The sequence below is a fragment of the Pseudopodoces humilis genome, chromosome 1, assembly GCF_049639895.1.
Source record: "Pseudopodoces humilis isolate 2021_Gansu_Grassland_sample_001 chromosome 1, ASM4963989v1, whole genome shotgun sequence".
NCBI classification, from domain to species: Eukaryota; Metazoa; Chordata; class Aves; order Passeriformes; family Paridae; genus Pseudopodoces; species Pseudopodoces humilis.
In genome coordinates this window covers 61130496-61154416 of record NC_142200.1, presented here as the reverse complement: position 1 = coordinate 61154416, position 23921 = coordinate 61130496, and the positions used below count along the sequence as shown (strand labels likewise).

Here is a 23921-nt window from a genome sequence, read left to right as displayed (position 1 = left end):
ACATGGAAAATTCTGGGTGTGACTGTAATACTGAAAAACCCAAGAACTTTCAAGAGTAACTCAACACAAATCAAGAGATTATAGAGAATTATTTGAGGGAGGAGTGGTTTCATAATAGAGTATTCAAAAATCAGTATGGTTTTCCATCTATGATAGATTGACATAGGGGGTTTTGTCTACATAAATTAGCTATAGAAGAGCCAAGACTTTATCTGGAACTCTTTGAAAAATAAAGGTACTATTTTATAGTTTGTAAATTCTACACTTTTTCTACCTCATAAATTGTGCCTCTAAAACTTCTGGTGGAATTCTTCTGCCTGTGCAATTTCAGTTCTGCCTCATTCATCCTGGCTGCTGAATTAGACAGTGGTTCAATTGTTTTTGACCATGTAATTAGGATGTTGTGCATAAGCAGTCATCATGGTGAGTGCTACAGAATAGCCAGAGCTAAAAGCCACACCTAGAAATCGCAAAGAATATTGTCCCAGGAGTGAGAGACAGCAGCAGAGTCTGGCAATTTTCCCTCCCTTCCTCAGCCACCCCCTGTGAAGGACAGGGTCCTGCTCCATGCAGTGAAGGAAATAGCTTGTTGATTTTTTTGGTGGAGTCTCAAGCGCTGAAGATCATCCCTCAGGTGGTTTCCTTGCCCTGCATGCTACTGCTTGACCTGCTTTCTGCAGCTGTGCTGTTGCTGCATTTGCCTAGTGACTACCAGGCATGGTGGGGCTACAACTTCACCGTGTTTGTGTTGAGCTGCTGTGGTTAAAATGTTTTCCAGGAGTTACAAAGGGGAGAGGAAGTTTCAGTGGTCAGAAGTTCATGTCTCAGCTGAATGTGAATTCTGTGAGACAGAGGTAAACTTCTGTAGCCTGGAGGTTCTTGTTCTGCTGAGCTCAGATGTTTGTTGCAGAGCAGAGAAACATGTGAGCGAGTCCAAAAAAGACTGCAATGACATTTTCTGTTAAATATTCTTAATGTTAAGTTTTCTAAGACCACAGTCAAATCACATAAATTTTATTATTGTTCCTTTCATTATGAATGACACTGAAGACTGTCATTTGAGACACAAAATATCCCAACTGTCACCTAATTTCCTTTTTTTTTTATTAAAATCTTTTCTCAGTGTCAGGCTACACAATTTCTTCTCTGACAGTTTCGTTGATATAGGAGCAATGCAAACGTATAAGAAAAGCAATTATGACACCACAGAATTTGATCAGGGATTAAAAACATAAATTGCCTGAGGTAAGAACACATAGATCAGTTAAATTGCATCTAGAAATGAATCAGTCAGGGTACACATACAGCTGAGGGATAATTGTTTGCTGGTCCCTTTGGATGAGTGCACAACAAACCGACACAGCATTAAACACCAGGTCACACACTGATTGCTGTGAGTAGACCTCAGCAGCGTCACAAATGCTTTGCAAGGACCTTTCCATTGTAGATTCTGGAATTGTAATTGATTCATTATTTTTTTGTGCGATTTTAAAGCTATTAATTTTAATGAGATTTTTCCTGTAGCCTACTCTTTAAAAGCAAAGACTGTAGCACTGTGGCAATTTGGATCTCTTTGCATCTAGATGGTGTTTTCTGCTAGTTTCCATTTTGAAGATGCAAGTTACTTTATAGAGGCCAAAGAGCCACAATTAGTATTCTAGAAAAGATTCAGTGCTCAACTTTCAGCCTTATGTTCCAGACCTACGCGTGTTGGTGTAAAGTTTTCCCTCTTGCAGAAAGCTAGGGGAAAGCGTAGAGGAAGAAAGGCATCCTTTAGTGGTTATTTCCTAACAGTGTACAGCAAAGCAAAGCTCTCTGCTTGGAGTCTCTTTTCCATAGCACAGCTGTTAAGTCCCAAGGGATGCAGCAGGGGCTGTTTCCCCAATTTGCATCAACCCTTAGCCTGTGAGAGAGGGGAGGGATCCTGCTCTAGAGCACTTCTGAAATGCATCCCAGCTGCTCCTGGGCTAAGGAAGAAGCTGTGACAGAGGGAACAGAAATCCCTGTAGATGTGGTTCAGAAAACATTTGGATAAGTAGCTGTTATGAATCATGAATATTAAGCATACTTTCCCTTAAAACCTAAATAGTGGCATCTGACTCACTGGGCTCATTTCTGTATTTCTGTAGCTATTCCTGCAAATAGCATGTACATGGACAGAAGGAAGGAAGGAAGGAAAATATAACTACCTTGCCAATTATTTCTTTTCATATCTGTTTTTTATGTCTGGACATTTGGGTTTTTTTAAGATGTGGGTACTTTAGTTTTCTGGTTTTTATGTTGCACCAGTGAGTAAATGTCAGATGTTAAAATGTTCAGGCAACTAAAGATGCAGCTAAGAACCTAGAATATTTTGATTGATTTGATTTTGCAACTTATTTTTTTAGTATGTATTTAAACATAAGTATACTGTATTGTGTTTCTGATCGAAATGCATCTATTAAGTATTTCCTCAGGAAAGTGAATGAAATTTATATATATCCTGATAATCCTGTTATCTGTCTTATACATTTATAACGTGTCTTAGATAAAGATTTTGGTAAATTGGTAAGCTAGTCAAAGGCTCACCCAATGATGAGTGATAAAAAAGTGTGATGTTAAAAAGAACTCCATAATAATTATAAAATAAATCTTGAATATCCTAACATTGCCCACTTACAAATATCAAATTGCATATCTCTCTGCTGTAAGTTGAAGGAACATGTGATGTGAAACTAAATGTTTAAAAACAGCAGAATATATTTTTTTCTACTTAAAAATATTGGGGGAAGAATAGCTGTCTTTCATATTTTCTTTCTGAAAAATATTTTCCCTGAGGCTTGCAAACTGCTCATTCTGGTCTTTCTGTTAGGCTCTGATTAAGCAAAGTGCTTAAAAACACACTGAGTATTAAGAATAAGTATTCCAAATGGGCTGGTGAAGGGCTGTATTGAATCAAGTCTTTAAAGAGTACATTCTTTGTTTTGCAATGAAACATTTCCCTTACAGAGTTAATGTTTAGTACTCCCTCTTTGTGGAACTGTTTTACAATAAGCCAAATGTTAGCTGTGAGAGAGAATAAACTTTGTTATACAAAATGTGAATATTATGCAATTTTTAATGTGCATCTCAGTGAAATTAAAGGCATGTCAGGCTTAGGTTTTTCAATAAAGGCATGCCATAGCCTGGGGGCTTGTCATGGCTGGAAATCGAGTCTGTGACATGCTTTTCACTTCTCTGAGTGACAGGCGAGGCAGTGCTACCTCTGAAATATAACGTGTTAAGGCTTTTGCAGACTGCATGTATTTTATGATCCTAAGTTATAAGAGAATCATAGAGTTCAAATGGAGATAATAAAACTGAAGTTAGTGTTTTAATTTTAGGTTGTCTCTGTTCTTTGAGGTCTGCAAATGGTGGACTCTGTCACAAAAGGCAGCTGTATGTGATGCAATCCCAATGCACCACAGCAGCCTTTTTCTCTCTTGGCTTTCATACTGACTACATCTCAGATTGCTTTCCACAAACCTCAGCAACTCCTGGCAGGTGAGAGGAGCCAGGAAAGAATTTGCTCCAAATGCCCTGTGTGTCACTAGCATTATCTCATTCAGCAGTGGATCTCATATAAGAAGGGGAACAAGTGAAAAAAATTCTCAAACACAGCAATTCCTTTGTACTTTAATCAGATTTTTAAGAAAGGAAAAGAGGGATGGCTATCTTTCTCGGTCAAAATATTGTTATTATTTTCTCAATTAAAAAAATAATTACCTCATAATGATAATAATATTTAATCACTATTGCATTAATAAAACTTAGTTGTTGTTTCACTTGTATTTCAGTTATAACAATGAGAAAAGTTGCTTTCAATAACCACAACCTTTTAGGGAAATGCAGCTTTAAGTTCATGTCCCTTTACTCTTTGTTCACTGGTAGCAAAAATAAATCCATTCAGAAATCAAACATCACTGTCTGTTTGGCTTAGACAAAGATTATAGTTATCAAATGCGGATGGTTTGCTCTACAGGTGCTGTGGTGCACAGCCTTGAAGCCCTCCCCCTCCCAGGATATGCACCTTACTACCATCTCTACAATTTCTCTTCCACTCCAAGATGGCTCTTTTAAGATCTTTTGCTCTTATTTATGTAGTTGCAAAAAAATCCTGCTGATCATGACCAAAACTTGAAGTCTTTATTAAAAATATATTTCTCCCTCCTAGCCGTTGTGCTGTGATCTAATTTGCTAGTCCTGCTACAGTTCTTTACTTTTGCAGTTCCTAAATGAAAAAGCTTTTTTATCTGCTGATTGCCTCCTTCAAATATTTGTGACAATATCTCCTTTTACTTGTGTTTCACCCATTCTGTATAGATGGAAAGGTCTTAATCCCCTCCAGGAAATTAATCCCTATGTACTTAATTTGATTTAAATTCCTCCACCAATGCATATGTTAAGTTATGTGGCAGTGAGCAGGCCATTGATTTAAATGCTGTGATCTGAGAGGGGAAATAGTGTTTGACATGCGTGATGTTGGCAAAAGCTGCTTTTGTGTTGTGGCTTTCTGAATCTCCCTTCATTAATTCGCATCTTTCTGTAGTGGCAGTGTTTGTGTGTGATAGGAGTTCTCTCAATGTAAGTTATTCCAGAGCTTACTCCAGACAGATGGGGCAGTTCTGTTTATCTTTCTCACTATTTTCCCTCTTTGCCTTTAGTTTGAAGATTAGTTTGTTCAGATCTGCCTTATTTTGTGGTAAACACTGGCTAATTTCCTGTTCTGATTTCCACATTCCTGAAGCCTGCATGTTGTTTTCAGCTTAATCTTGTAATTAGCTGCAGGAGGGTAGTACTGATGTAGGTGAGTACAGCTGGCATCTTTCCCAGCCTTCCCCGTCTCTTTGCAGGCAGGGTAACAAGGACGCCTTTACTGACAGAGCATTTCCAGTTTGTTGGTCTATAATGTCAATAAAGGCAAAACTTTCAAGTGATTCTCGTATTTGCTGTATAGTGCTTCTAAAATGCACAGTAATTAGCATGCATTTGTACTCGCTGATGGCAGGCTTTTAACACTAAAAATGCGAAATATTTCTTTAAAAGTTGGATGTGTCAAAATTCTCCTCAAAACTAGAATGTTATTTTTCACATTTTAAAGTTCTACATAGGTCAGCATAAAGAAACTGTAAATTTGGGTGGTTTTTTTATTTTTTTAAGTCTGGATGAAGTGGAAAACACTTTTAAAAACTCTCCAAACCCCAAAAGAAGTTATCAAGGGTTATAAAGCAACAGGAGAAGGGTGGAAGTTTGTTCCTGCTGGTTATGTAGAAAAGCTGATAAAACATTGAATGCTGCATCTAGGAAGTTGTTGACAAGCACTGTTTTTATGATCTGTTTAAAAAACCTGACCTGATTTCACTGTAGAGAAAGGTTAAGTGTAAGTTTAAAGATGACGTAATTTGCAAGCCACCAGTTTTTGAAGGCCATGTATCCCCATTCTGCTAAAAAAAGGTGAAAACAAGAAAAATTAAAAGCAGATGGTGCTCTTTGCTTCAGCAGAAGCGGTCATAACTCTCACCAGATTAGCCATCTAGGATATAAAAGAAGGAAAGATGATTCATCTTTAAAAACGGTGTCATGTTCTTATTTCAGGGTTGCTCTTCAGCTCTCCCCCATTTTGTCTGGCTTTTCGATTCTGTAATACCAGCAGTGGTATTACCCCGCTGTGCTGGGCAGTAAACTGATGGGCGCTGGGAGCTGAGACTACTTGTTCCCTTGCCACTCACGGGGCTCTTTCTTGGAGCAGGGGTAGAGTAAGGCAGGAGCAGTGGCCTTGGGCTGGTTTGTGTGACCCAGGATACTGCAGCACATGGAGGCAGCACTCGAGTCAAGCCTGCCCCAGAACAGGCACCAATTCCCACTCTCTGAAGATAGATTCTGTGATAGCCTCTAACAGTTGTTGCATGGTGAGAGGGCTCTGTTTGAAGGTCAGACACAGCAATCAGAGCTCTGTTGTGCGGCGTGCTTGAAGTGTAGCCAACACATTTGAATCTGAATGCATTTTCTTAGTGAGCGCATATTCTTTTAACAGCTATCTGCACGATCTTTCTTTTCAACGAGTTTATGTTTCATGCAGTGCGTCTGAATGTAAAAACTTCTCTTGTGTTTGCTGCCCACTGAAATGAACAGCCAGGTTTGGCAAAACATGAGAGCTTTTTCTGGATCTGATGCTTGCTGAAGTTTTGCAGTGTTTGTAGATTAAATGGGAAGAGGAGAGCTAACACAAGACTGCAGCTCTGTTGAGTGTACACTGCTCCGAGGAAATCTGTTGTTTATTTCAAATGCTGAGCAATTGTTCAGTTGATTTTTCAATGTTGAGTATCTTTGTTCAGTTGATTTTTCTGTTTATGTCATCAGGTAAAAGAGACAAGAAGTAGGAAAGAAACAAAATGCCTAAAGAGCTGGGAAGGGCTTCCTACAACAGCATCCTTAGTTCATTACAAGGAAGGCTAAAAGTTATGGAACCATAACATATCTCCCTGTTAAGCATCATGCTGAGACATACCAAATTTGTTTGCATACAGTTACCAGTCTTGATTTTACTTAATATGCATAAAAACAAAAAGGACAATTTTATTATAACTAATACCTGTTGGGAAGAAGAGAACTGGGAGAAAGGTTGCAGCATTTGATGTACAGAAAATTTAAAAATAGAACTCCAATAGTAGGTTGTACATTTGAAGAATACTTGTTTTTCCTACCATAGGTTCAGTAGAAAAATTTGAAAGTAAAGATAGTTCATTTTAAGCTACAATTGGAATTAATATTTTAGGAAACCATTTATGATAAAATGAAAATTTTAGAGAAAAATCCTGTAATACTAAAATAGCATAATAGTTTCTAGAATATATTTTATTTGCTCGGCTAGTAGATTATCACCACATGGAATTTGCAATTATTTCATTAAATATAAATAATCAAAATGGAAAATACTTCATCTGCCATTTCCCAATTCCTCACCTGTAAGTAATATTCAATATATCCGTGGTGTGTGTCAAACAGATTTTCATGCACTTTATCTTACAATTTTTGAAATAGGGAATATTTTATACTCACCTGACCATCCTTTTCACTAATGAGGAAACAAAGAGTTATCATAGTGCTCTACAGCATGTGTAAATTGTATAAATTAAGCACTACTGAATAAAGACAGAAGCTGCCTTATGATTAAATTTCAGTGGGACTATGTAGACCTACGTGAAGTGCATGTTGTTTAGACAAAAAACAATATCCACATGCAAAATAGGAAGTTTTATTGTTCTCACTTCATTTAGTAAGAAAATTTCTTTTGCTTAGCTGTCATCAAGAATATTTAGTCTCTTATGTTCCATGGGAAAATTCCATTAATAAAAAATTGGTGGAGTGAGAAGTGGCTCAGTTTCTAGGAATAAATCTTAAAGATGTTCAGAGGCTCAGAAAACCTCCAAATTATGGTCTTTATTAATAAAGTAGTACACATTCTGTATAAAAATAATCATCGTCTAGATACATTTTGACAAAAAAAAATAAAAGATGAATGGTTTTGAGATGGAAATTTGTATTAATTACACTTCACTGGTGTCAGTAGAAGACTTCAGATATTCTCTATGATGCTGTTGATCAAATACTGGCTAGAACGACTGGAGACATGAATTTTCTCTCCAGACACCACCTTTAAATAGGATATTGATAGTCTTCTGGGGGTTAGATATAAAAAGGTTTGCAACTAGGAGCAACTTTATCTCTGTATCCACTACTCCCTATGTGCACTACACAGGGAGCAAAATACAATTGTCTCTAAAATATAAGAGTATGAACACCGTGTCTCTTTTCAAGAGTATGAACATACCCTGGTAGAAAAGAGTACGGACACTGTGTCTGTCTGTCAGACAGACTGTGTCCACCCCAGGAGATAAGTCAGAGAGTGCTGGAAATTGTTCCTGGCTTCCAGCCACAAAAATTACTGTCAGGGGTTAGTAAGCAAAATCCCTTTTCTGAATACATTGAATCAAAAAATTCACATCAGCAGCAGTAAGCATCTCACCTCTTCTGCTCCTGTTTATTCCCCCTGCCACATTGCAGAGGGAACATTTCTGATGAGAAAAAAGAGAAGAGTGAGATAGATAAAAGCCCTCTCTGTCTCTAGGGGTTACCAATGCACCTTATCTGGCAGATGGTAAGAGAAGAGAGAGAAATAAGATTGAAAAACAATGCTGAATAAATTCCTTTATCAGTGTGGACAGTAACATAGCCCAGCAATACCACCTGATATGCATATCTGAAACTTCTCAATCATTTCTTACAAGTACCCCGACAGAGGATAAAGATATTTCCAATATCATGAGACAGAGCAATATGGCCCCTTCAAGGAAGTTGACTTAGCTTGTAGGCTTCAGAAAAATAGCCTGGAATAAGTGGTATCTTCCTTATATGACTATTCTGAGTTTCTGAAAACAACATAATTTGTATGCTAATAAGATTTCCATTATTGCAATGATTGCCTTCTTGTCCATTAATTACGTATGCTTTGATCAGTTGGCATTAGTGCTGTGCATAAAATAGCTTTACAAATATTTAATAAATGGGTTCACAATATTAGTGTTTTTAAAGATAGTTATTGCTACAAATTAAGAGACTCCTTTTCCAGCTTAGAATATGAAGATAAATATTTAAAGATCTAATTTGAGAAGCAATTGTTAGCTGTTTTGCAATTATTAATTCCTTTTATGAGTGATAGAAAGAGAATAGAATCTCCTTTTAAGTGCTATATCCTCATTCTAGCTGGGACTCAACTTTGTCATATCAGTGCAATATAGTGAAAAACATCATAAATATTCATTGAATGCCAGTGGCAGAGAAGGAAATACTTTCTTATTCTAATACCACTTTCATTTGAGATAGATGAAATAAAAGGCTTCTCATTAGTTATTTTGGGACATTTAATACTCTATAGGCATGCCATACACTTGGCCAATTAGCATAGATGATTGATGACAAGAATTAAAATATAGAAGTAACTGATTTTTAAGGGCAGCTGTGAGTACAGAGTTTGGTGCTATTGTACAGAGCAGTGCAGTTTGTCAGAGTGTTACAAAGAAATTTAGTCACATTCCATTCAGTGTGTGTGCTGACCAAGATAAGGAAAATGTTATGATACTGGAGATAGCCAGAGAAAATAATGGAATCTGTCATTTGTCTTCCTTCAGGCTATGTAGATATTATTGCTGTCTCTCCAAGAAGCCAAGTATCTGATGCTGGAATGCTTTGATTACAGAGGTGTCAGCGTGAGCTTCAACTCACAGTGCTTATTTGGAACTTGTAGTGCTGGATCTTTTGTAGGGAAATGAAGAATACTGCATCTTTAAGCAATGGTTTCTTCATTTTCCAGTGAGATCTCTTCCAAGTTTAACGCTTACTAGATCTTGAAGGCTTGATCCCTTAAACAGGGCTGAAAAAGGCAGCCAAACTGATAAGAGGGCTTTCGAATATGATGCAACCTTCTCTTTCACTGGGAATGGAAAACCAGGCAGAGCAAGGTCTGAGCCTCTGTGCTTGCCTTGAAAAATCTAAGCTTAAAATCAGTTCAGCAGCCCTGCAGAACACTTTCTGGACTTCCTTCAGCACAAGCTGAGGTGCTGCCAACAGTAATCCCAGTGGATTTACAGTGGCATCAGCTTGCCCAGTTCCTAGAGCACTGCTGGGGCTCAAACAGCAGCTCAGCCCAACTCAGTATGAGTCAGGGGTGTGGGGCTGGGCTGCTGCACTTGAGAGGGAAATGAAAGCTCACCTACTATTCAAATTATTTTTTCTGAATTTTTCTACTTTTCTGAATAAAAATTAAGGGAATTTGTGTGGGTTTGTGTACGTTATTGTCTAAAGAGTGCAGTTATGAGTTAGTAAAGATTATCTGCTCTTTTGAGTGGTACTCTGCCACCCTAAGCCTTTTGATAGACACACACACACTTCTTTTTTTCAACATTTAATATCAGTATTTTCAATATTTCAAAAATTGATTTTATAGTTTCAAAGGAAAACATTTTAGATTTTCCTTTCAAGTAAAATATATGTAAAGTCTGAAAACTGATTTTAGCCCTTTTTCCATAGGAAAGATGTATGTGGGTTTTTCCTTATGCTCTAAAATAAGAAAAGCACTCTTTCTATGTCATTAGAATTTTTTTCTTTTTTCTTTTCTGTTGCAACTAAGTAAGGGATACACAAATTTCAAATTCTCTCATGTGTTAAATAAATGCATTGTATTATTCCACCAAAATATAAGATGAGAGCATGAATCTGCCTACTGTAGGCATACCAGAGGCATTTAAAGAGAGTGTAGGTATCTGAGGTGCAGAGAACAGCAGCCCAGAATGGTTCCTTTCCAATCTCACTTTCAGGACACTGAAATTCAATCCCTGCCTCCATTCTGGAACATGAAGTTCCAATACACTTGGTGAATGAAAGACACATTTCAGACTAGCCAGGTAAATATCTTCCTCCTATATAAAACCAACTTTTGTGGTTGAAAGGTAACTCAGCTCTATTTTATTCCTCTCCTTATTGCAGCTCTGAGCATATCTAGTCTGCTGAGTGGAGAACTACTTGTTCTCCACACAAATATCATTTAAAAAAAGAACAGGGGAATCTCTTTCAAATAATACTGTGAGCCTAAAAGTAACCATACAGCCAATAATAAGAGGAACCTGAAAGCGAGAGGAAAGCTTAAAATGAAAAGAAGATTCAGGTTCAGAAGCCGTCTTCTGATGGAAATAATGGAAGTAAAAAAAACTCCCCATACTGATTCATAACTCCAGGAGCTTAGATATGAATATAGCCACATGAAATGCATTGATGGATAGTAGTAATTCCCTAATTCCTTTCCAGTTCCAAATTTACTGACTGTTTCTGCCTGTGCCCCTCTTGAAGTAAGAACTGAGAGCATTACCTTTAAAATAAGTACAATCCTTCCTTCCTTCCTTCCTTCCTTCCTTCCTTCCTTCCTTCCTTCCTTCCTTCCTTCCTTCCTTCCTTCCGCCCCTTCCGCCCCTTCCGCCCCTTCCGCCCCTTCCGCCCCTTCCGCCCCTTCCGCCCCTTCCGCCACTTCCGCCCCTTCTGCCCCTACCGCCCCTTCCGCCCCTTCCTTCCTTCCGCCCCTTCCTTCCGCCCCTTCCTTCCCTCCGCCCCTTCCTTCCTTCCGCCCCTTCCTTCCTTCCGCCCCTTCCTTCCTTCCGCCACTTCCTTCCCCCACTTCCTTCCTTCCGCCCCTTCCTTCCTTCCGCCCCTTCCTTCCGCCCCTTCCGCCCCTTCCGCCCCTTCCTTCCTTCCGCCACTTCCTTCCTTCCTTCCGCCACTTCCTTCCTTCCTTCCGCCACTTCCTTCCTTCCTTCCGCCACTTCCTTCCGCCACTTCCTTCCGCCACTTCCTTCCGCCACTTCCTTCCGCCACTTCCTTCCGCCACTTCCTTCCGCCACTTCCGCCACTTCCTTCCGCCACTTCCTTCCTTCCTTCCACCACTTCCTTCCTTCCTTCCTCCACTTCCTTCCTTCCTTCCTCCACTTCCTTCCTTCCTTCCTCCACTTCCTTCCGCCACTTCCTTCCTTCCGCCACTTCCTTCCTTCCTTCCTTCCTCCCTCCCTCCCTCCCCCCTTCCTCCCTCCCTTCCCTCCTCCCTCCCTCTCACATTTTTAGGGGGGTATCTTTTTGTCTTTTTTGGTTTTGGTGATGGTAGAGGATTGTTTGGTTTTGTGCTTGGTTTTTTGAAGGGTGGTGAATTGGTTGGTTGGTTAATTTTAGTTTGGTGGTTGTTTTGGGTTGGGATTGATTATTTTTTTTTTTTTCTCCAGAAGCAACTTAGTGATGTCTGAGCTGAGAAAGCTGGACTAAGCTTGGTAGTCTGGGAACCTACTTGTACTTTTAGACTGACACAAATATTTATTTTCTATGTAGATTTACCAGTTCATTTACTTGGGTGCTAAATCAATGAATTAGTCTGCATGGCATGGTATGGATAACATCCTGGGTGTGGAAATGCTGGGGGGCGTGGGTAGGAAGAAGATGTCTTGTCTGTAGCTATTTCATAGCATTCATTGGACTTTAAACACTCCCTTGAGTTAGAAGAAAACCAAAAAGAGGACTCACTTTGAATTCACTTGCTTTTGTACTAATTTCTGCAAATTAGCTGGTATGACCTAAGGGGTAACAAAGGGGTATCATCTGTTGTCTTGTTTTCATCTCTATCATCATGTCCATAGGGAATCATGAACAGTTTTCAAGTGGTATATTTCATGGAAAATACACTGTTTATCTATTAAGTGACTAGGTATGTCTCAAATTTTTAGTATGATATTAATTTTTAATTAATTTTAGGCAGAGAATGTATTTAAAACAACAAAGTATTTCGCAAAAGTTTTTAAAATCATCCATCACGGTGGGAAGGTATTTAAGTATCAGCCTTAATTATAGTGTTCTGAAAGTGTGGGAAGAGTAACACCGTTACTCTAAGCACTGTTTTATGGAATCTGAAGAGAGCTACACCTTTGAGATCTGTGACCTGTGCTAGCTGGAAAGCTGCTATGTTGTGTAGGATCTAATGGTATATGGCTCTGACCACACAGAAACCATACCGAGCCTCCTCAGCATCTTTGGATCTGAGTGTTCTAGAAAGAACCTCCCATCTTTCCTCACCAAGACTGCTACACACATAGCAGAATCTTTAAAGTGTCAAAACTATGCCAGTTTTATCTTACTGACTCCCTTCAGGGTTTTGGCACAGGTTAGGATAGCCTGAAGGATTAAAATGGACAGTGAAAAGGACTGAATTTGATTTTATTAAGAATATGCTGGTTAGATCTCCTTCATGCCACTGCCAAGCCTGTTCAAATCTCTGTGCTCAGCAATGCTAATTCTCTTCTCTGCAAATTTCAGTCAGAATTTGATGCTGATGAAAGCATCACCTGAAGGGATGCAGTGCTGAAGAAAGGGAAGAGGATTAAACTTCTACTTCATTATCATCAAACATAGCTGTCTTCAGGAGTCCTTTCTGATAGCAATATAGACAAAATCTGAAATTTTAAAGAAAAGTAAATCTGAGAACACTAAGATTGGAAATAGCTTAGGTTTGGCTTTTTAGCTTTACAGAAATAGACATCTTAGATGTCATAGCAATTCTGGCAATTGTCAAGTAAAGCCAAAACCACAAGTGGGCTAAATTAAAAGGTTGTTAGAAGCTTGCTGTAAATTTACGTGAACAAAAATTGTTGTTTCATTCTGAAATGAAAAATGGACCCATTTCAGTGATGGTTATTGGGAAATGTATTAGAAAGTTGATGTCCTGGACAGTCAGTTCCCATGTGCTTTGAACTGTCTTAGTTGATTTGCAGAAGAAAAGTTAAAAATACTGTAATCACTGGAAAAAATTTATTATTATTAAATTAAACTGTTTGAGCTCCTGTGTAAGAGCTTGTACTGCATAAAAAGAGGAAAAATCAGTGTTAGTGTTCTAGGTCTGGATGGCTGCCCGCTACAAAAAAAACACCTTTTAGCTTACTCAGTCTTCCCTGGTCAGCGTCAGTTTACACTTCTGCCTGCAGGGGAATTTTCGGATGCAAAGTAGCTGTGTAACACTGGGAATGAGTCTGCTATTGTAGCCTTTTCTCTACCCAGTAGGGAGAATCATCCACGACTGACAGGTATACATAGATTTGTTAAGCTGTCTGGTCTTTGCAAATTTTTTAAATTCCCCTTTTAAGGTGGTTTTGAATGAAAGTTGCTCACTTAGGAAGATAATAGTCTGAAGATGCTGTGCTCTTAACTTGCACATGGGTAATGCCAGCATGTTCTACTTTGGATATGAAGACCTTGCTATTAAAGAGGCTGCCTGCTCTCTTGTTAACAACAGAGGCTGCCTGCTCATTAGAAAGAACAGAGTAAACAAAGTAATCTTCTGTGTCCAGCCAGTGTGACAGAGCCTGGGCAGGAGGTGCAGAGAGAGGAGACAGTGGGTCCTGCAGTCATTTGGGTCATCATCAGAACAAATCAAATGCAGACTGTGTGGTTCTGCTCTCTGCTGAGATTAATGTAGTTTAAAGAAAATGGAAGAAATTGCTTCAGAACATCATATGAAATTGCACTGTTGAAGATATGGAACTGCTGCTTAATGCAGTGTCCTTAAAAGGCTTTTTGCCATCTCTTCTGATTCGTTTTTAGAAAAGCAGTGGTGAAAAAAGATGTGGTGGTGGTAGATAATGTGCTGTTACCCTGTTTCTACAGATATACAGAGCTAGAAACTGAAATCATCAGGGACTCAACCTCGTAAGAACAATTCTGAACATCACCTCAGCAGTTCATATTCACTTTTTTATTAACACTGGGAAGGGGTTGAATTCCTAGTCCCAGTGCTTCAGACTGTTTCCTTTTCTCTTGCCACCTTGAAAGACAGGTTGTTTACATCAATGTTTTTACACACTCCTGGAAGTCAAGAGAAAAGGAATTACATTTCTTGTGCTTCAGAGACCAGCCATAGATCAGGAAATTGGCTAAATACCAACAGCGCTGTTATATATTATATATATCACCAGACTTAAAAGTATTTGTTGCACATTGTTCCAGGGCCTGTCATTTAGTTTCTGAAGTACTCAGAAAAAAACTTGCAAAATAGCTTCTCACGTATATATGTTTCATTTCAGTTTCTTTCCTGCCATGCTTTTAAACCTAAGACCACTAATGATGTTGAACATAGAGCTTACCTGATCACTGACAGAGATGACGCACAAAAAACTCAGTCACTGGGTAAAAATTATATACCCATAAAGAATAAAAGAGCATCAAACTGCTTTGCCTTGTGCTGGCCATAAGCCCAGGTGAGTGTGTAAAAGCACATTAATGAGTAAGAAAGCATAAAGGTTTCATCTTTCTTCACCTGAAATGGCCAGCAAGTCTGATACTGTTTGATGCATGATTTCCTGGCTAGCATCCTTTTCTCCCTCCTTTTAGGTGCTTATGAATTGCTGGTACCTTGTCAGGGATATTATTCCCTCAGTCTTCCTTCTGTGTGTAAACGGAGTGCTCAGATGTTTGTAAATGATGCCTTTGCTTGCTGTGCTGAAAGAAATGCTATGATTGTGCTGTCTCATTTCAGCATAGCTGTGTAAAATTGTTTAGATGCATCTAAATGCTAATCTAATGGAGCAGCTTAGTCTGGGCTTATGTCATTGTGCTGCCAGCAGCACACTTTTATGCGGTGACAACTGATGATAGAGGATGCTGATGAGATGGAGGGAGGAAATTTTAACTAAAGATATTCTGTCTGTTCCCTTTTCCATTCCTTCACTTTCCTGAAAAAAAAAAAAAAAAAGAGTTGAAGTTCTGCCTGAAATATGGTAAAGATCAGCTAGCAAAATATTAGGTAGAAATAGAGAACCCTTCTGCACAGCAAGGGCATCCATGTTTCAGTTATGCCTTTGTCAGGAAATAAATAAAATTGTAGCAGGGGCTTAGAGAGGGGAGATAGGAAAAATGACAAAATCCCCTCTCCTTGGAAAAAGAGGCTGAATGGACTAGAACTCATTATTTAGAAGGGAGTGTAGTGGCAGCATGATGAAACCATGGTGGAAAGGCTTCCAGTACTTTGTATTTCCATATAATCCTAGACTGAGGATGTATGTGAACAGTAGGTACATAAAGATGTTATACTTTATTTGAAACTGTAGGTGTTGATCTTCATTTTCCATTTCTTCATATTCTTCAGCCCAGCTGTGGTATATAACTCCTTGCTGTCATGATATTAGGAGATGCACAGTAGCTTTTTCTTTTTTTTTGGGAAACTTGGTTTTGGGAAATTGTAGTCTAAAGAAACTATTTTACATACCAGGGATTTTTTATTATTATTATTATTTTGAGAAACTATTACTTATTCTGTAGGCATTTAAGGTAGACAAGTGCCAAAGCAGAACACAATGGGCAATGCCACAGACTACTTGAATTATCTGATGCTAACTAAGATATTGGCAAATATGAGACACGAAGCCCATCTTTTTTATTAAAATTGCTGGATATTTTTGCCCAGAACAGTTTTTACCATGGGGGATAATATAAAAAAAAAAAAGAACTTCTATATCTCTCGTGTTCTTTATTTCCAAATTGCCTCTGATGTGAACCTGTACATCTGCTTATCCCATACTTCATTCATATGAGAGCAGTTTCTGTAACCTATTTAAAAAGTCATTAATATTTCCTGATCTCTGACCTATCTCTGAGATATAATTTTCCATTTACCTGTCTGACTACCAAGAGTTCACAGAAGCTACATAGGAATGTATGAAGTGTCTCATGAGCTCTGTAGATTGTGTCACATCCCAGTCCTCTGTTTCTAAATGAAACAAATATATAAGTAATCCTCACTCAATGCAGATTTCAGAAGGTCATTACCTGCTGTGCAAAGGAATAATGTGAAAAACATCACTGATTTTTCTGTTTTAGACCAAAGTCCTAATAGGTGAGTGCCTCCTAGTTCCAATGTTAAGGGATTTGGTGAATGCCAAACCTTCATTCATCTTTTCCATCACTGTCATGGTTACCAGTTTTGTTTTTTTTTTTCTCATGGCTAGAACAACAGTTTCTGTTTAGATGAGAATGGTGGTATTGCTTCATTTAGAATATGTTAGCCAAGACCAGGCTTTTATGCTTCATGGTGCTCGTTCAGCTGCTCAGCTGCTCTCCAGACAGCAGTGTTCAGTTACCCAAAGCTTTTGGAAAATGTCATAAAGAGAGAAAACAGACAGGGAAGAGACATCCTAAAGGATTGTAAACTATTTCAGATTTTAGTCTTTAATCTTGAAAATTTTGAAGGAAACATCTTTTTCTGAAAATAGTCTCAAGGCCTGAAAAGCAGCAGTCACTGAGTCTGCTTTGATTAAATGTTCTAGAAACATTTTATCCACAGCAGTCTAAAGATATAAAATCTTGGACTGAGGAGCATTGTTGATTTGATGGAGCATTTTAATTTTTGTCACCCTCTGCCTTCTGCTCTCCTCTCGTTTATCCAAAGATGACGGATGCTTCTTTTTCCCACAGGGAGTTACACCTTCACTGCTGTCTCCTTGGTATCCTCTCTTGCACTCTGCTTACATCTCCTGTGCTTATCTCTTTGTCTGCAGCTGAATGAGTGATGTAAATAGGTTGAAACCAGAAGAGTTGTGCACAAGCTGCCCTCAGCTGAAATCTTGCTGTTTTGTTTCAGAAGTGAGGTTATACTTGAAGAGCTAAAATCCTGTTAGGTAGAATAAATGATATTCCCTTTCTCTGTAAGCATCACTGTCTTGGACATGAAGTTTGAAGAGTGGAAGAGGCTATGAATTCCAGTGTGTAGCTCTTCACTGCCCACAGGTTGCAGAACCAAGAGGCAGAGAATCCCAGCTTGCTGCTTTGTGTGTGTCAGGGAAGGTGTGTCAGTAGCTAAGGAGTCCCAAATGAGTAAATTGAGTGCAACATGTGAGTGGCAGGCTGCGTGCATTGCATGAAAATATAGAAAGTCTTCTGAAAGGATCTAGGGCTAACAGAGAGTGTCTTGCTCCTTTCCTCCTACCTCCTTCTGCTAGTACCTGAATCCTTCCAGGGCTCTTTTGTGCTGGCTCTGGTTCAGCAATTGAGAAACAACATATCGCCTACTTGCCAAAGTAATAAAAAACCCAAAAAACAAAACCCAAAAAAAGAAAAAAATCCCACTGAATGCATTTTGCTGGTTTAGTAGGCCACTAGAGCTCACACAGGGGCCTGATGAATGCTGAGCTACCAAGCTTCCAGCAGGTAGGTGTAGAGCTGTATAGCTGCGAGCAATGTGAGACACCAGTAAGCTGCCCCCTGGGTGACAGTGAACTCTTAGGTTTCCTATCCTGGGATGCTTCCCCCTCCTTGGCTTGTACTTTTATTTGACATAGTCCAATAAGTAAACTAAATGTTCAGAAGTGCACCTTGATTTCAGCAGATGTCACAGAACTTAAAGATTTAATTTTATATATTACATAAATATATAAAGAATATATAAAATTATGTAAAACATTATTTCAGTTGTCATAGTTATCTTACTGATTTTCATATATCTGTGTGCATTTATTTAGATTGTTTACTTGATATCAAATATCTCACCCAAGTACCCCAAAACTGAATGAGTTAATTTATTTTTGGGAAAATACTGATGGTCACTGTTGGAGCAGATTTGACTGTGTAGTCTCAGATATTTCATGGAAAGCCACTGGCTTTCAACACTGTTATATGAGGAGATGACTTCTATATAGGCCAGAGTAACCCAGATTCCTGGGCAGTGAAGTGGAACTGAAGCAGTGTCCTGAAATATATTGACCCATCAGATAACACTCAGGGCACAGAAATCCTGTAGTATTTAACTGTCCTATTTAAATTAAATTAATTAAAATTTTGAAAAAAAAAATAATTCTTTTAATTTAAATTCTATTTTTACTTTTTAATTTTTATTTTCTATTTTTAATTATTATTTTTTAAATTTAAATAAAATTTATTTTATTTAATTAAACTTAATTAAATTGCCAGCTGTGGTGTTTTTGTCATTGTTCTCACTGTCATTCCTCTGATGAAGGGGTATCTGTGTTTTTAATTTAGCTTGAATGTATATTTATGACATTTTAAATCACCAATAAGATATCAAGTATAGGCTGAGTACATGATAAACAGTTGAATAAATAGTTGTTTGGTGCCATGTGGTAGAAGACTGCTGAAGGAGGAAGTAAACATAGTCTAAAGCTGACATTGGTTGTAGGGACAGTGTTGAAAATCATGAAGTAAATGCTATGCACTTAGTTCTCCATTTACTATATTTGAGAAACTTCGCAGAAGAAAATATAAAAATTTAATGTGTTATTTAATTAATAAATTAATTGTTGGTCAAAGTGCAGATCTGGCCCTGACTGAGAGAGCAGTTAAGAAACTTATGAACTCTGGTTTGATTGAAGAAGAAAACTAAATATATGAATGAAAAAATGTGCTGGCTGTGGATTTCAGTGCATGAAGAATGAAAGAATTCTAACTTTGGTGTGGGCCTCTGTCCAGAGCTGGATAGTAATACTGTCAAAGATAATGCAAAGAACATTGTAATAAATGCTAGTGCTCAGCAGCTCAAAAAGAGCTTAATGACAAGTTTAAAACATAGCAAAGATACCTACTTTTTAACCAGAAGGAAAAAATATAGAAGCATAATATACAGCTCCTTCCAAGTGGAGACAAATGACTTCCATAAAGGCAGTGGAAGTCCCATGTGTCTGAAATAAATCTAATGTCCCCTAATAATTTGTAAGTGTGAATGGACAATGTGGTCTTCTGACCAAAAATAAAGGACTAATGACTTAAGATAAAAGGGAAGACTCTACATCCAAGGAGGGCAGAAAATGTGTTTTTATTAAGGGATGAAACAGTTACTCTGTATAACAAAGTACACAAATCAATATCAGGTTTGTAAAACAGAGCACAAAAAGGATGAAAGTACTCAGAAGAAACAGGGAGATGATGTCTTTGTATGTGGCAAGTGTGAGATTGATGCTGTTGGAATGTTTGGTCCAGTCTGGTTTTCATGATTTGTAAAGAACTTTCAAGCACTGTAGCTTTTTGAGGTGATTAAAAAGAAATAAAATATCATTTTTAAAAAAAATAAAATTACAAGGGAAGCAGGTCAGAGATGTATCAAAAATCAAAGAAACAAAAACCTAAAAAACCTACAGCATAAGCTTCTATATTTCAGTTGTTCTAGTCACCTAACTTGTAATGTGAGACTAGTATTATTTATACTTATAGGTGGTAGTACATTTAGGAAAACTAGATAAAGTACACCTCTATAAGGCTGTATGATGAGTTATGCAGCTGCAATGAATCCCAAATACAGGGATGTATTTGGGCCAGAAAAATTGGAATTCTGTGTGCTGTGGTGGCTGTACACACCAGCTGCAATGTCCAGCAGGGCCAGACTGAGCTCATCCAGCTCCTTTTCTGCTCTCTGTTCACATCTCTGCCTGCTGGACTCCCACAAACTTTCTATTTCCTTCCCATCAGCTCTTCAAGGGTCCTTGCTAGTGTGAAGATGCCTGTCCACAGCTCGAAGTTGGGCAGATCAGCTGGGCAGATTGGTATCTACTCTGGCATTCACTTTTACAGCTCGTAAAGAAAGAAAAAATGTAGGTGGTAGATTGAAGAAAATTAAATAGGCACCAAGACACCAGTGTGGTTTCTGTTGGTCTCCATTGGGATGATCTCTGCATAATGGAAGAGGAAATCTTTGGTAATTAACTATTTAATATACAGTAAAATGTGAGGTTTTTTCTAATTGTTTGTTCTAAGTTATTCATTTGCAGTTGATTTAAATGCTTTTTCAGGACTGAGGTCTTATTTTACATCTCTTGAAATAAAATATTTACTTGATCAAGAAATATTTTTTGAATATGATGATGATGTTCAGAAGTTGTTAGTATTAACATTACTTCCATTATTTTCCTTAATTCTATACAATCACTGGTCCTTTTGCCAATCAATATCTAAATATGCCTATGTAACATCACCTAGACAGTTAAAAGTTAGGAAGTTAAAAAAGGATTTTGGGTATTGCTATGTTCACATGGATTTCATAAGATCTAGGTTTTATGGTGGGTCACACCATAAACTGCAGTTTTTACTGGTATTTGTGCTGGAGTGTGTGGTGAGATAAAAAGAAAGGACAAAATAGTGCTAAGACTGGCTTTTGGAATATTGCATCTAAATGTGTGTGTTAGTGATATCTATTATTCAAACAGCTGCCACTTTAAATAAAGAAGAAAAACTTTTAGTAATTTATGAATCTCAAGCATAAAGAAGACAACTCTCCAGCTAAATCTTATGGCATGTTATCTCAGTAGCAAAGAAATGGCTTGATGTGAGCTGTAGAACATCAGATTATAGCTCACTTCTCATGCCATAAATCAGCACATAATTCCTAAAGACATGTTTCTGAAACACTGATTGGCTTATTTCTTTCTAGCATTGCTGTAGTTTATAAAATTAAATTACACATTTTATTTATTTTATTTATATAAAATTTTTGCTTAAAACATTTTTCCTATTTTTTATAAAATAGCCAGGAGATTGGAGCTTTTGATTCTTAAAGTTTAGCACAATGTGGCTTACACTTGTTTAAGATTTCTTCTGTTTATCAAAGGGAAATGGTGTTTTGTGGCTTGCAAAATATGGGGGGGAGGTGAATGTGCTGTACTACAAACCTCTTGAGCTGTTCCTGTAGGGACCTGACTTCAGTATTTCAGAGGCCTTCAGTGCATCCCTTCAGTGACTAGAAAGGGTTATCCAAAAAGTGACAGGATGGCACAGAGAAATGTATTGTATCCTCACAGGTTTGTCATTTGGTTTCTTCTACTCTGATGTCTGCCAAAACAAAGATTTATGTAGATGGTGTTAATCAGCCAAACCAAGGATGAAGTAGAACAGAAATCTATTTTGACAGCATTCAGCTCCCCACTACAGGTTCAAAATATTAAAAATACTTACCATAAATGAATGAAACCCTCTTCCTTCATACTCAATCATGAAATAGCTGAAGTAAGGAGGAAATTTAACAAGATCTTTTATTAATTTAATGCAGAAAGATGGGCTAAAAGATGGGAGTAATTTCCTAGGGATATGTGAGGAGGTTTCAGCATTACATGACCATTATGTTGAGAGGCTGCAGTGAAGAGTACCACAAATGGTAGTACTGACTTAAAGACATTACAATTAAAATGAATACTAGGACACAGATGTTGGTATAGTACAAAACCAAGCCATAGGAGCTACTGGTATACATAACCTAGTAGGGTAAGTATATAAGATAAGATAAATAGCTTCTAGAGCCATTTGGAGAACTGTATGATGGATGAATGAAGGGGAAAACTATTTTCTTATGTGATCTTTGAAAGTTTTACATATCCTTCATAAACCAAACAGTGAAAATCAATTGTTTGCATGTCTCTCATCATCTGAAATTCAGTAAGTTACTGGCTTTATTGTGCTTCCATTTCCATGAAATGAAAAGTGGGTGGTAACACTGGCCAACTTTCTAAGGCCATTTGAAATCTGTAGAAGAAGGCTTTAAGGAGGTATTCTTGAGTTATTTTGAACGTTTGAACTGACTATCTTCAGAGTTTAAACATTGCTTTGGTCATTTTAATAGTCAATGGAAAATTAAAGTGTAAATGAAAAACTATATTATGAGAGATTTATAAAATTTTAAGGTGTTTATTTATTTTATTTAGGGTGAAGTTGTTTTCAGAAATGGAGAGAGGATGGGAACCATCAAATTTACACAATTCCAAGGTAGGTTGCAAACAATTTTCATAATGTATGCAATTTCAAACCTTTGTATCAGTTGCATTTGTTTCAAGATGTTTTAAATATGTACAATTATTTTGAAAAGGAACTGCTTGGAAGACGCAGAAAGGAATTTAGTAAGTTTTTGTTGCCTGTTTAAAACGCTGTGTTCTGAACCTCGAGTGCTGTGAGGTATTTTCAAGAATTTTTCTTTATGACAATCCCCATATTTATAGAAACTACTGATCTATAGCAACATGTAGCTGTTTAAAAAACCCTACTGGTTAGCTAAGTATCCATTTCTTAATAGAGTTGTTCCTTAAAAATGAATGGGAAATGGAATTTAGAGAGGATTTTTGTTGTTAAGCTCTTTCAAGTTAGTTTTTGTGCTCTCTGAAGATTCACTTTTGACATTCTGCAACTGCTTGCTAAAAGTTGCTTCAGGAGTCAGTCCCTCAGCATGCAGAGCACACAAACTGCTGACCCCATCCCTTGGAGGTAACATGCTCCACAGCATCAAGCCTGCTGCATCCTCTCAGCCTGAGCTGCTCCTGCAGGGAACAGTCTCAGCGGCAGAGACCGCAAATGAAGCCGTAGGGATTTGTCAGGGGCCATTTACAGCCAGGATGAGGCACTTGGTGGGAGAGGTTTCTGCAGAAATGATGACTCATGTTGTAGCTGTTTCTGCATATATAGAATGCAATTCATGTGGTTTTTTCTTAGGCTGAGATAAAACAGGAGATGATTGCATTTGGATGGTCTCGTGAGGGTAGTCGTAAGCTGGCAGATTCTTTTCATACAATGCATGAGAGAGAAGCTTGCTCTCCCTTTGTTTGCAGGAGAGCGCTTTAAACATAATACTGCTGACCAAGTTACAAAGACTCGTTCTTTAAACAGAAATTGTCTGCTGTATGGACATTATTATTAATGAACAGCAATGCACTTGAGGGGTTCTGTTGTTGCTCATTCTGAATTACTGAAGCAATCTTCAGAATTGCTCTTGCCTTCACGACTGTAAAGTGATGCTATTAACTCATGTTCCCGGAAGCCTTTCGACCCACTAAAACTTTGCAGACATCATCTCATGGTAATGTGATTTAGGAATTCTTGCTTAACACTAATGATAAATATTGATTGCTTCCTCTTCTTCCTCCCTCCCCCCACACACCCCTTTCTTTCCATAATAGCGGTGTTTACAGACATATGAAAAAATCACGAGAAAATTTTTACAAGAGGTGTTTATTCCTCAGAAGTCTGCAGGAGCTCTTATGCATTTTACTTAAGGTATCTACATGTACACTCTGAGAACACCTGAGCAAGGAGGAAATTTGGCATGTTCCCTCTGCACATTAAGAATGTTATTTGGGATCATGGGGTTGTGCAATATATATCTTCTGAACTTATCCAGAAGAGCGGTAAAAGTCCAAGACTTTATATTGATTTTTCTCTCCAACCATTCACACCAAGGTTCTTTATAATATTTTCAGTTTCTTATCAGATACTATTTAACACCAATGGTTTTACCATCAGCCAAAACACTGTTAGAGCAGTAAAAACACAGGAGACAGCCACCCTTTTAA

The 23921-nt window shown here is 37.9% G+C and overlaps 1 protein-coding gene across 1 annotated transcript in view; it reads left to right on the top strand.

Moving 5' to 3' along the window:
• Positions 1 to 23921, top strand: part of GABBR2 (gamma-aminobutyric acid type B receptor subunit 2) — a 458385-nt gene that overhangs the window by 240480 nt on the left and 193984 nt on the right. The window contains exon 9 of the mRNA XM_005517349.2: positions 22287 to 22347. Within this exon, the coding sequence (XP_005517406.1) occupies positions 22287 to 22347 (61 nt within the window). The remainder of the gene's footprint in view (positions 1 to 22286; positions 22348 to 23921) is intronic.